General features: G+C 39.9%; 1 protein-coding gene across 7 annotated transcripts in view; it reads left to right on the top strand.

Annotated features, from left to right (window-relative positions):
- The window catches only part of DNM3 (dynamin 3), a 609,645-nt gene that overhangs the window by 236,043 nt on the left and 361,431 nt on the right, over positions 1 to 12,171 (top strand). For all 7 annotated transcript variants that reach the window (XM_070474325.1, XM_070474326.1, XM_070474328.1 and 4 more), the window contains 2 exons: positions 1,197 to 1,264; positions 4,692 to 4,830. In XM_070474325.1, the coding sequence (XP_070330426.1) occupies positions 1,197 to 1,264; positions 4,692 to 4,830 (207 nt within the window). The remainder of the gene's footprint in view (positions 1 to 1,196; positions 1,265 to 4,691; positions 4,831 to 12,171) is intronic.

Raw genomic sequence — 12,171 nt, 5'->3', positions numbered from 1 at the left:
TGGATTGTTATGGGAAATGCAAAAAAGAGAAGATTCAAGATGACTCCCAAGATTTTGACTTGCGCAACTGAGCATATGTTAGTGTCCATCAGATGAGGAAACTGATAAAAAGTTCAGTGTGGAGGTATGAACCAAGAATTTTGTTTCAGAGATGTTAAGTTTAAAATGCCCCATAGGCAGCGAGGTAGTTTTAGGGACTATGTTATTTGTCTCACATACAGAGGCATATACTTATGTCTTGGTGTGGGAGGCAGATGTGTAAATAGAAAGTTTCACTAATATGTGTTATAAAAAAAAGTGACAAACTTCAGCACAGGATGCTGTGGAAACACAATCCACGGAAATGAATCCCAGCCTGACTGTGTAAGGGAGCTTGGCTTCTGAGCCCAGAAGGTTGAGCAGCTAGTTAAGCAGGAATAGGTGAGGTGGGGCTGAGGAGGAGATTTTTCCAGACAGAAAGGGAGGAGTGGTAAAGACTGTGATGTAGAACTAAAGCAGTTCATTGTTCTATGGCATAAAGTGTGAGGGGGGCGGGAAATGCACAGGCAATGATGTTGGAGAGGCCAAATCTCAAAAGTTAGGAGCTGACCCAAATGCTCTCTTGATATCCCTTTCAGGTCTAAGCTCTATGACACTTTGATCCTACTTCCAATAAATTTAAGGCACCTAGAATTTCTGGGAAAATTTTAATACAGTAATCTATCTTGTGTAGGATTGGCAAAATATTATTAATTTCCTGTTTTAAATAAATTTTGAACTCAGGTGCTTAACATGGCCAGGGAGAAGAGACAGCCATTGTTAATTCTTAACACAGCTGGACTACTGTTGTACATCAGGTGACACTTATGTATGCATTTGTCTGTGAATAGATTTACTACATTCAGCAAAGAATGAAGAATTATATATTTCAAATGAATGGCCAGATTTATGTACAGAAGACATCCTTTATGTGTAGCACTCCTTATCTATAAAAGAGTTAAAATCTGCTGCACTAAAACTCCCAGAAATCCCTAACATTCTGTGTTGCCTTGAACTTTATATAAACAGATGTCTTGACCATCTGGATTTAGGTTAGGAAAGACATGAGTATCCATTTATTAATAATGAAGTCAAGTTATTCTCATTTTTAAATATTCAACAATATTATTATTCAGAGGAATTGAGTGTCATAACTGTGGCTCATTTTGCTTCCGCAGATGGAGTTCAATGAGAAAGAATTGCGAAGAGAAATAAGCTATGCAATCAAAAACATACATGGTATCAGGCAAGTGCTTCACGTTTTCCTTGTCTTCAGTTCAAGCTACTAAAAAAATTAGTGTTTATAAATGGCTAGTGAAGTAGCCTTTTCATCATCTGAGCAGAGTAGAATGCAGAGGTGGCAGTGAGAAATAAGAAATAGGAAATTCTTGCTTGAGTTCAGTGATAATTTCTAGTATTGTCATATTGTCTTTTTCCACTGAAAAATAAAAAATCCTGTCTGCACTCTCAGCACCATGTTCTCAACAGTTGGGGATTTACTGATGAACAAGACCTTGTTCTTCGGGGCTGTATATATATTTCAGAGGCAAAGGCCAGACTTGCTCATAAGTGATCATCACTTACACCAAGACTAGATGGATTAAATTTGACTGGATTTATGGAGCAAGATTGGGGAAGATTAATGAAGGTGGATGAAGGTGGTTATTTTAAAGTCAAACCTTGCCTGTTTTGAGAACAAGAACGATTTCAACAAGGAAAGGTGTCTGTGTGTATAAATGTGAATGTGTGTGCGTATGGGGTAGATGGCAATGCCAAAAGATATGAGAGGCGAGAGATTGTTGAGGCTGGAGGAGATGAGAAGGGGCTTAGAGTGGAGGGAGTAGTGTGAGCAAAGACACGGAGGAGGCAAAGAGCAGCATGTGTTCATGGAGCAGGGAGCCCTGCATTTGGACTGGAGTTAGAAATATAGGAGAGTGGAGAGGAAGTTGGGAGGAGAACTTGTGCCTGAATTCCCCCTCATACAAAGTGGGATTGTACTCATTTACTTTCGTAAGAACTGGGATAGGAAAATAAATGAATTTAGCACATTTTGTGAGTTCATGTTAAAAGAGGGCTAAATACAATGTAATAGAGCATATGCTAAATTGATTCAAAGTTAGAAGACTTAGGTTGCCTACTTCATGATGATCTTACATGAAGGAGGGGGTCCCCAGTCTATTGGTTGGTTGTGTCTCAGCTTCTGCCTCAGGGCCAGCTTGAGACTATTTGGGGAACAGAAGCTGAGAGAGCACAATTTCACACTGAGTGTGCCCGTGATGGGTGATTTTCCAAAGGAGTTGTGACATTTGAATTTATCCTTATGGAATTTGGAAAGTCTACTCTACAAGTCTCAAATAGTATGGGTAAATATGTAAATATGCATTCATAAAGTGAAAAAGAGAAAACATCTCTAACCATCAACAGGATTTCTAAGTTCCCTATTAATTCTCTTCCCTCTCTCTCAACTCCAGAAGACATTTGGTATAGAAACTGTCTTTTTCTTTAGCTGGACAGAACTAGTATTCACAGGTATTAGTCTGATAAATGCAATAGAACCAAATTGTGTTTTGGGAGAGGGCTAAAAAAGTCTTTTTGCTTAACTAAATACAGTGTTTTTTATTTGACTTTTAAAAGTTCTTACTGATTACATTTTTATTGAATGTAACTGCAAAAATGCAGTAAGTCAGGATTATAGATTTCTGATTTACATGTCCACCAACAGAAGAGATTGACTGTTACTATTATTCTGGAATTAATTTGCCTATAAGCTGGTTGGTAACTCAGTGGTAAAGAATCCACCTGCAATGTAGGAGCTATGGGTTTGATCCCTGGGTGGGGAAGATCCCCTGGAAAATGAAATGGTAACCCATTCCAGTATTCTTGCCTGGAGATTTGCATGGACCGAGGAGCTTGGCAGGCTATAGTCCATGGGGTTGCGAAAGAGTTGGACACAACTTAGTGACTAAAACGCATGCACACACACACAAAATGATAAGAAGTGCACAATGTACTGAGTATAACACATGCTAATAGTGCAATTATTTAGGCTTTTAAATACACTTAATTTAAAATGTTTTGTTATCAACTGATTCTATTAGATATTTGAATAATAGAAACCACCTTTACTCAGTGAGGATTTAATGGTCTTTTGTTCCGCTAACACTGAGTGCCAATGATGAGCAGGGGATCCCTCCTTGTGGAGAAAACAAAGGTAAATGCTCTAATGACTCTTCCTACTAGGATAGTCATAGGACCAAAATATGTGCTCATATCACTGTAGTGCAAAATAAGATGCTGGGGTTCAGAGAAGGAAGACCCAGTCAGTGGCAGGACTATAGAAGGCGAGCTGTAGGAAGTGGTTGCTTTTGATCTGGCCTTTGAAGCACAGGTGGGATTTGGACAGGCTGAAATTGTGGGAAAAGTGAAATGAACATCTTAGATGAAGGAAAAGGCGTAAAATATTAGCATGAATATTTTTGTGGAAAGGCAAATGGTCTGGTTTGGCTGAAACCTCGTGTGCATGAGAGGAAGCAGGAAAATAACCTCAAGGGAGATTAGTGACAGACAGGGGAACAGTTTTAATGTCAGACTAAACAACATGTATTTTATTCTGTATCCAAAGTGGAGAAGTTACAATTGACAGTATAATATGACTACTACAGTGCAATTAGAAATGGAGGAGGGCACAAAGGGCTAAGTAAATGAGAGACATAGAATAAGGCTGCTAAAAGGAAAGTGCAGAGGAAACTCTCCAAAGAGATACCATGAAATTGAGTGTTGAAGGAAGAGAGGGTAATCAAATAAGGGGAAGGGAGGAGAGTCTAGGATGGGGAGATCAGCCACCAGTGTCTGGAGCCTGCATATCTTTGGGCATAGTGTTTGTCAGGGTTCAAGATCCCTTTTACAGTAGATTTTTCCCATTGTCCTTTTGTTTAGATGTGAGTAATCATTTTTCATTTTTTGTGAAACACACACACACATGCATATACCTGCTTCCCTGAGCGTCTGCACAGCGTTAGAAAAGCCCTGTTGTGACACCAGTTTGAATTGATTCCAGCCAGATGAAAAAGATCCTTGTTACTTTGGTTATCATTTGTTATTTTTGTAAATTCACAATTTAGGCATTCAGGGTCCCAAGCTAGTTCCACTTAACTGTCTTTTTTTTTCTCCAGTACCCCAGGATCTCAAACTGGGAACCTCTGAACTTAGTATAATACAGCTCTCCTGGAAAGAATATGTTATATAGTTCAGGAATGTTACTGTTTCAGTGTTCAAAATATGAAGATAATTTCCTACTCCATGAAGGACAAGAAGGGATTGTTTTTGGAATACTTTAGAAACAAAAATGTACATTTAGGACACCACTTCTATTGTAGCATTCCTTTGTCCTGCTATGAAAGAGTGAGATGAGACAAATGACAGTTAAATATTGAAGGGCACATTATGGGCCTTGAAAACATTTGGGAAACTGTTTTTGGGTAGTGTTAATCATCTATAGAATGTATTAAAATATTACAAATGTTGCTGTGAATAGAATTAATCACTATGTACCTTTTTAATGAGGACTTCACATGCTTAGTTTAAGTAGCATGCCAATTAAAACATTGTTAAAAGAGTACTGATTATCATTCAATTTAAAATATCTAACATGCTATTTTCTTTCTTACATCCAGGACAGGGTTGTTTACTCCAGACATGGCATTTGAAGCAATTGTCAAAAAACAAATTGTAAAGCTGAAGGGGCCTTCCTTGAAGAGTGTAGATCTGGTAATACAAGAATTAATCAACACTGTCAAGAAGTGTACCAAAAAGGTAAGTTTGGATTATGTAACTTTCCAACCAGTTTACCCACTTTCCTACCCTGCTACATGTCTCTCTTTCACTGGCCCTCCACTTTGTTCTGAAGGTTTTGTGTTTGCTCAAGGGGAAGGATTGTAAAAAGTATTGAGTGGGAATCGCTTTCATGATAGTTGGGTTTCACCCCATTTCAAATAGGGTTGTTGTCTTAATCAGGTAAACATCACTTTAGAATAATCAAGTGAATGCCCTAAACCAATTTTTCTTGTGGTGCATGGTTGGGACTCATTGTTAGGGCAAGGGAATCAGTGAAATTGTATATATCAAAAGATAATTTTTCTAAGTTTTAAATGAATCCCACTTGAACCTGGATGTCTGGGAAGGGGGCATTGTGGTGTAGTGGTTTAACTGGACCTTAGGGCCTGGGCCCTTATCTAGATTCAAATCCTGGCTCTGCTGTTTACTTGCTGTGTGACCTTCAGCATCATACTTAATCCTTATATTTTTGTCAATTCGTCTGTGAAATGGGGTGATGATGATGATAGTTATAATATCACCTCAGAGAAGATCAAACAAGATGATGTCAGAAACCCAAGGCGCACTTAACACATTGATTAAACATAGCAAGTTATCAGTAAATGGTGGCTAATCTATAAATGGCCATTTTTCTTAGCACCCAATATTCCCCTCCTTGTAATATTTATTGATGGAGAATAGTAGGTAAGAGACTTCCCAATCTGGGACCTCTTTGCTGAGGAACATGGAGGAATTGTGCGGGACATGAAAGGGACACCCCAAATTGAAAAATGTAAGAAGGAAATCATTAATTATGTTAGGATAGGGTAGGCCTAGCCCTATGACAGTTAATATTGTTACTTCATTTCTTGAAAGTATATTTACTTCTGATTTCGTTGGTTTTGTTACCCTTCCCTTTCTGTGTGGTTACTGTGAGTAATGTTCCTAAAAAACCAGTGGGAAGAACGAGAGAATGAGTATGAGTATTGATTCCTAGTTAACTGGTGGAAAACTCAGTAGAAAAGATGTAAGTAGTGAAAGAGGAAAAGAGGCTAAACTTAGGAATTTACAGTTGTCAATGCTAAAAGAACAGGAGTTCAGTGGAACTAGCATGGGGCCCAGAAGTGGCTCCGGAGCTTCAGAGCGCTTCTCTAGTTTTCTTTCTATTCTTCTACCTGGTTCCTTAATGTTGTTTTCTCTTCTTTAAAATGGGAAAAGCCATAGGCATTAAAGGACCGAGGAAAAAGTAAATGGGGAACAACAAAACAGTCTTTATGTCAGCTCTTCACGCCAGCTGTTCGTTTGGAAACTTGAAGCCATTTAATAATACTTCATATCCCTGATATCCTTGCCTTTACCCCAAAATGTGGTCAGTCTTGTCACTTGTGCAGTATTGGTCTCCTCTTAATTGGCTTGTTGAAGTAACTGGTACCATGTTCTCTATTTAACCCCATGGGTTACTGCATACAGGTATCTTCTTCAGCCAAGAGTTTCTCTTTAGGTTGCCGATGCTTTCCTGCTCCCACCAGTAAGACTGCCTTCTTTCTAATGGCCAATTGTGCTGTTTGTTCTCAAGTTTGTTTAGCCAGCTGTCCTCATTTAAATAAATTGAGTAAATAAATTGATCAAATGCAAGAAAGACTTTTGATTTTGTTTCCATAAAAACTCAGCTTTGGAATGACTTAAAGGTTAGCTATGAAAGCTCTGATTTGGACTAGATGTAGGTAGAAAAAGGTTAAAAGGATGTGGAGAGACTTATAAAAACCTAGATGCGCTCTGCATTCAGATTATTTCCCAAGTGTCTTTAGGTTTCCTGTCCACTTTGAAGAAAGCAAAACTGGAAATCATAGACGGAGGATGTGGTTTATGTAAGACAGAAGACACATAACTCCAATCAGCAGATCCATATGCAGAAAACAGGCCTTGGCCTTACATCAAAAGATTGGCACATGTGTGTACATTTATGTTTTAAGTTATATAAAGTGTTTATGGTATGTATGAATCTTTTTTTTTTTTTTTATCATTTCCTATTGTATCCAACTTACTGGAAAACCAACAGTCCCGATGGCACAGGATGAGACGGCTTGTTCCTGGACAGTTTTTGACTTTTATTCTTTGCTTTCCACCCTTTGAACCTCCCTTTTCATTAAGCTCTCTAGATCAGGCATGGTTGTATATTTATACTGTCTTCTCAAAACATTTTATATGTTGCCTTAAGTAAAACCTAGCTTTCTTCCTGAGATTCTTATTTACCCTTCAACTCCCTTCATTGAAGGATATTTATTGGCCCAACTCAAAGAATCTAAAGGCCAGGATCAGCTATGACTTCTCCATTTGTGGCTTCCAAACATTATTCCTTCACCTTCCTATAACAAGTCTTCTTTCAAGGCCAAGGTGTTACCAGCTCTGGCAACCTTTTCCGTTCTCTTCATTGTCACCATCAAGTCCTGGTTGCTCCCTTGCATTCATCAAAATATTTAGAACTTGGATTACATGTTTTCCTCTCCATCCTAAACTCATTTTCAGCTCAGGTGACTTCAGTAGAGATCATGTTCGACACCCAGTAGCTGCTGTTCTTAAGAGACCTATGATCCCAGTGATCCTCCATTCATTCCACCCTAGCATCCCACTCCCATGACCTCTTTCTGTCCTTGTCATGGTGGACAAATGTTCTACCAAGAGATTCTTCAGAAATCTCAAATTCTAAATCTAGGATTTTCAAAACACTCATTATCCTTTTTTTGGTTTTCAATTAGTTGGAAAAGTAGTAGAAAACCTTAAAGGAGAATTGAAGTTTAGGATCTACTTTGCTGCTGATAAATCTAGCTTGGAAAGTGTGGCTGGGATTTGCTGCTGCAGTGGGAGCCTTCTCTTCTGGCAGTAAACCTCAGAGCCCACGGTGGTGGAGAGAGATGTGCTCCCAGAGACAGCACAGCATGTTTCAGCTAACCTCACACCTATGGGCCTCTCCAGAGAAGGCCACGTTTGAGCAGTGACATACTGTGCCTGCCCCATGCAGCAGAGAGCTGTGGGCTGACATAACTCAGGTGCTCACAGGTGGAGAAAATGACAAGGGCATCTCCCATAATACTTTCTCAAGAGGGAAGAAATGTTGGTGGGTTACCACTTTATGAGTGAGGTGTGAAGGGTGCTGGGGAGTAGGAAGAGGGGTTCTTTTCTACACCTAAAATTATGCTGCAGGCTCCCACCCTTTCAGTTTTCTCACTCCTTTGCTCTCCCTAGAAACAATCTATAAGTTCAAAGAGACCTTCAGAGCTCTGACTTCTGGTTTTTTTTTTTTTTTAAGCTACCTGTCTTCTCCTGATTTTATTATATTTCCTGACCACTGTATCAGTCTATGTTCAATCAGGAGAGATAAAACACACAGGAATTTGAACAGGAAACAGTTACTAGAAAAAAAGTATGAACTGTAACAGGGGCTTAAAGTAGTGAGGAATTGGCTAGTAAGAAGGTAAGAGAGGACTTCCCTGGTGGCCCAGTGGTTAAGAATCTGCCTGACAGTGCAGGGGACATGGGTTCGATCCCTGGTCTGGGAAGATTCCACGTGCTGTGGGGCAACTAAGTCCACAGCTACTGAAGCCGATGGGCCTAGAGCCTGTGCTCCACAAGAGAAGCTACTGAAATGAGAAGCCTGTGCACCGTAACAAAGAGTAGTCCCCACTCACCGCCACTAGAGAAAGCCTGCACACAGCAAGGAAGACCTAGTGCAACAACCAAAAATAAATTATGTAATTAATTTTCAAAAAAGAAGTTAAGAGAATGGCTGAAGATAGGAGTAGAAGCTATAAGGAGCAGTTACTAAGGTGCTACCTTTAGGGGAACGCCCAGGAAAGAGGGACCCTGCCAAGCTGACTGGGACCTCTTGAAAACCTAGATGTGGCTCATTGGATGGCAGAAAAGTGTTATGCTGCAGAATTTGCTAGAAATCTGCCCTCTGGAACATGTTGGGAGGGAAAAGGTAACCGTGGGGAGGATTCTCCCTGGAGACACTCTTATGCAAATTGTTCAAGGTGAGGGCAGCTCTACCAGGGGGGCTGTGACTGCCTTGCATTGAAGTAGGCTTCTTTAGCCTGTCTTTTCCTCCAACAGTGTCTCTCCAGGCTCTGCCTCTCCTGATAAAACCTCTAATGGTGTCAGTGAGCAATGAAAAAATACTTTAAGGGCCCAGGATTATTTTCACAGAGAGGGCAAGAAGCTTGAATTTGGAGCTGGGAAGCAATACATTAAGAAGCAGTACATTTACCTTTTGGGCTTCCCTGGTGGTTCAGACGGTCAAGAATCCGCCTGCCATATGGGAGACCTAGGTTTGATCCCCGGGTTGGCATGATCCCCTGGAGGAGGTCTTGGCAACCCACTCCAGTATTCTTGCCCGGAGAATTCTCATGGACAGAGGAGCCTGGTGGGCTACAGTCCATGGGGTCGCAGAGAGTCAGACACGACTGAGTGACTAAGCACACATTACTTTAATTCCTTTTGCATTAACTTTGCCATCTGTTGAAACACTAAGGGTGGTCAGATTTACTGTTTGTCTTTTATTTCCCTTTTCCTCAGGTTGGTGATGAGCTTGAAGATAGTTGTATATCTGTGTGGATTAGTGCCACATAATATAGCCATCGTTTTCAGCATTTCATTTGTTAGTGACTTGCCGTGTTTGCCACAATAGTGATGTTAAACTTTTAGTACTCTTTTTAAGATGCTTTGCTCATCACTTTCAATAATGATTTCACAGAGAAAATAGAGGCTATACATGGGAACATTAATTTCTAGCCCCCAAACCTATGTGTATTCCCAGTCATGCCTCTTCTTCCTCTCCTTTTCTCTGTCATGGTGTTAATCCTGACCAAGGCTGGGTTTCTACTTGTACTCTCACCTCCTTAAGGAGCTTACTCTTTGGATTTCTCAGTTTCCTGAATCATCACCCTCTTCATCACATTTTAAAATAAGTCAATGTATAAATATATTTATGTCTCTTCTGACTTATAAGTAACAAAAACCTGTCTTCTGCTCTATTACTGTCCTTTTTTCATGGCCAGCATTCTTGGTTAAAAAAAAAAAAAAGAAGTAGTTTATGCTTCTATATCTTTCTCATCTCCATTTAACTCCTTAATACTCTGAAGTTTGTCTTCAACCCACCATTCTATTGGAATAGTTATGACAAAAGTTAACCAGAGACTTGATTGCCAAATTGAATGGGCAGTCTTATTCCCAGTTGTATTCTACTCTTTTTTTGAAGATGACACCGCTCTTGGATTCTGTTTCATGTTTCTCATAATTCTTCCTCCATCTCCTTCAAGAGTTTATCCACTTTTGCCTGCCTCTAACCACCAGAGTCCCCAGAATTTGCTTCTGGTTTTCTTCTCTTTTCCTTTTTCCAGATGATATCTCCCATAGTTCAGCTACCACTTAAAACATTGTTGATTCCCCAAGTTATACTGCTGGTTCAAACTTCTTAACCAAAATGCTCTACTCTACAGTTTACTGCAACTGCCTCCTCTTCTTATTTAAGGTCCTAAACAGGTTCCCCCCCCCCCCCCCAAAAAAAAAAACAAAAACTAAATTACTCCAGTGACCTAACTGATCTTACTACTTCTAATCTGGTCATCTTCAAATTCATCCTCCTCACCGTTATCAAAATGGCCTTTCTAAAATATGTGCACAAATCAAAACCACAATGAGGTACCATTACACGCCGGTCAGAATGGCTGCTATCCAAAAGTCTACAAGCAGTAAATGCTGGAGAGGATGTGGAGAAAAGGGAACCCTCTTACACTGTTGGTGGGAATGCAAACTAGTATAGCCACTATGGAGAACAGTGTGGAGATTCCTTAAAAAACAGGAAATAGAACTGCCACATGACCCAACAATCCCACTGCTGGGCATACACACTGAGGAAACCAGAATTGAAAGAGACACGTGTACCCCAATGTTCATCGCAGCACTGTTTATAATAGCCAGGGCATGGAAGCAACCTAGATGCCCATCAGCAGACAAATGGATTAGAAAGCTATGGTACATATACACAGTGGAATATTACTCAGCCATTAAAAAGAATACATTTGAATCAGTTCTAATGAGGTGGCTGAAACTGGAGCCTATTATACAGAGTGAAGTAAGCCAGAAAGAAAAACACCAATACAGTATACTAACACATATATATGGAATTTAGAAAGATGGTAACGATAACCCTGTATGCAAGACAGCAAGAGAGACACAGATGTATTGAACAGTCTTTTGGACTCTGTGGGAGAGAGTGAGGGCAGGATGATATGGGAGAATGGCATTGAAACGTGTAAATTATCATATGTGAAACAAATCGCCAGTCCAGGTTTGATGCATGATACAGGATGCTCGGGGCTGGTGCACTGGGATGACCCAGAGGGATGGGACGGGGAGGGAGATGGGAGGAGTGTTCAGGATGGGGAACACATGTACACCCATGGTGGATTCAAGTCAATGTATGGCAAAACCAATACAATGTTGTAAAGTAAAATAAATAAATAATTTAAATTAAAAAAAAATGTGCACAAGCAAAAGAACAAAAAAAATCTCAAAATAGCTAAAAAAATATGTGTGCACATATTTTTTGCCTGTTCCTTCAAAATTATTTAATGACTCCTTATATCTTAAGAAAGTTCAAGAAGATCATGATCCGGGATAAGCACGTCCGCGACGGCATCCACTTGAGCAAGCCCCCTTACTCCCGCAAGATTTTCTTCATATATTTCAACTAAAACAACATATTATCACAGTTCAAGTATGGAAGATGTCCCAATGGCTGGCATCCTAGAGTTCTTAATGAATTGGCCGAAGTCATCACAGAACCGCTAGATATCATTTTTGAAAACTCGTGGAGGACTGATAAGGTTTGCTCTGGAAATTTGAAAATGATAATCCTCTACCTACATTGCCAGGAGGAATATCAACAACCTCAGGTATGCAGATGATACCACTCTGGCAAAATGGCAGAATGTGAAGAGGAACTAAAGAGACTCTTGATGAGGGTGAAAGAGGAGAGTGAAAAAGCTGGCTTGAAACTCAGCATTCAAAAAAACAAAGATCATGGCATCCAATTCCATCACTTTATGGCAAATAGATGGGGAAACAATAGAAACAATGACAGACTATTTTCTTGGGCTCCAAAATGACTGCAGATGGTGAGTGTAGCCATGAAATTAAAAGATGCTCGCTCCTTGGAAGAAAAGCTATGGCAAACCTAGACAGCCTATTAAAAAGCAGAGGCATCACTTTATGGATAAAGGTCCATATAGTCAAAGCTATGGTTTTTTTCCAGTAGTCATGTATGGATGTGAGAGTTGGACC

The sequence above is a fragment of the Odocoileus virginianus genome, chromosome 11, assembly GCF_023699985.2.
Source record: "Odocoileus virginianus isolate 20LAN1187 ecotype Illinois chromosome 11, Ovbor_1.2, whole genome shotgun sequence".
NCBI classification, from domain to species: Eukaryota; Metazoa; Chordata; class Mammalia; order Artiodactyla; family Cervidae; genus Odocoileus; species Odocoileus virginianus.
Note: the sequence above shows the minus strand (reverse complement) of the source record. Positions and strands in the feature narration are given on the sequence as shown.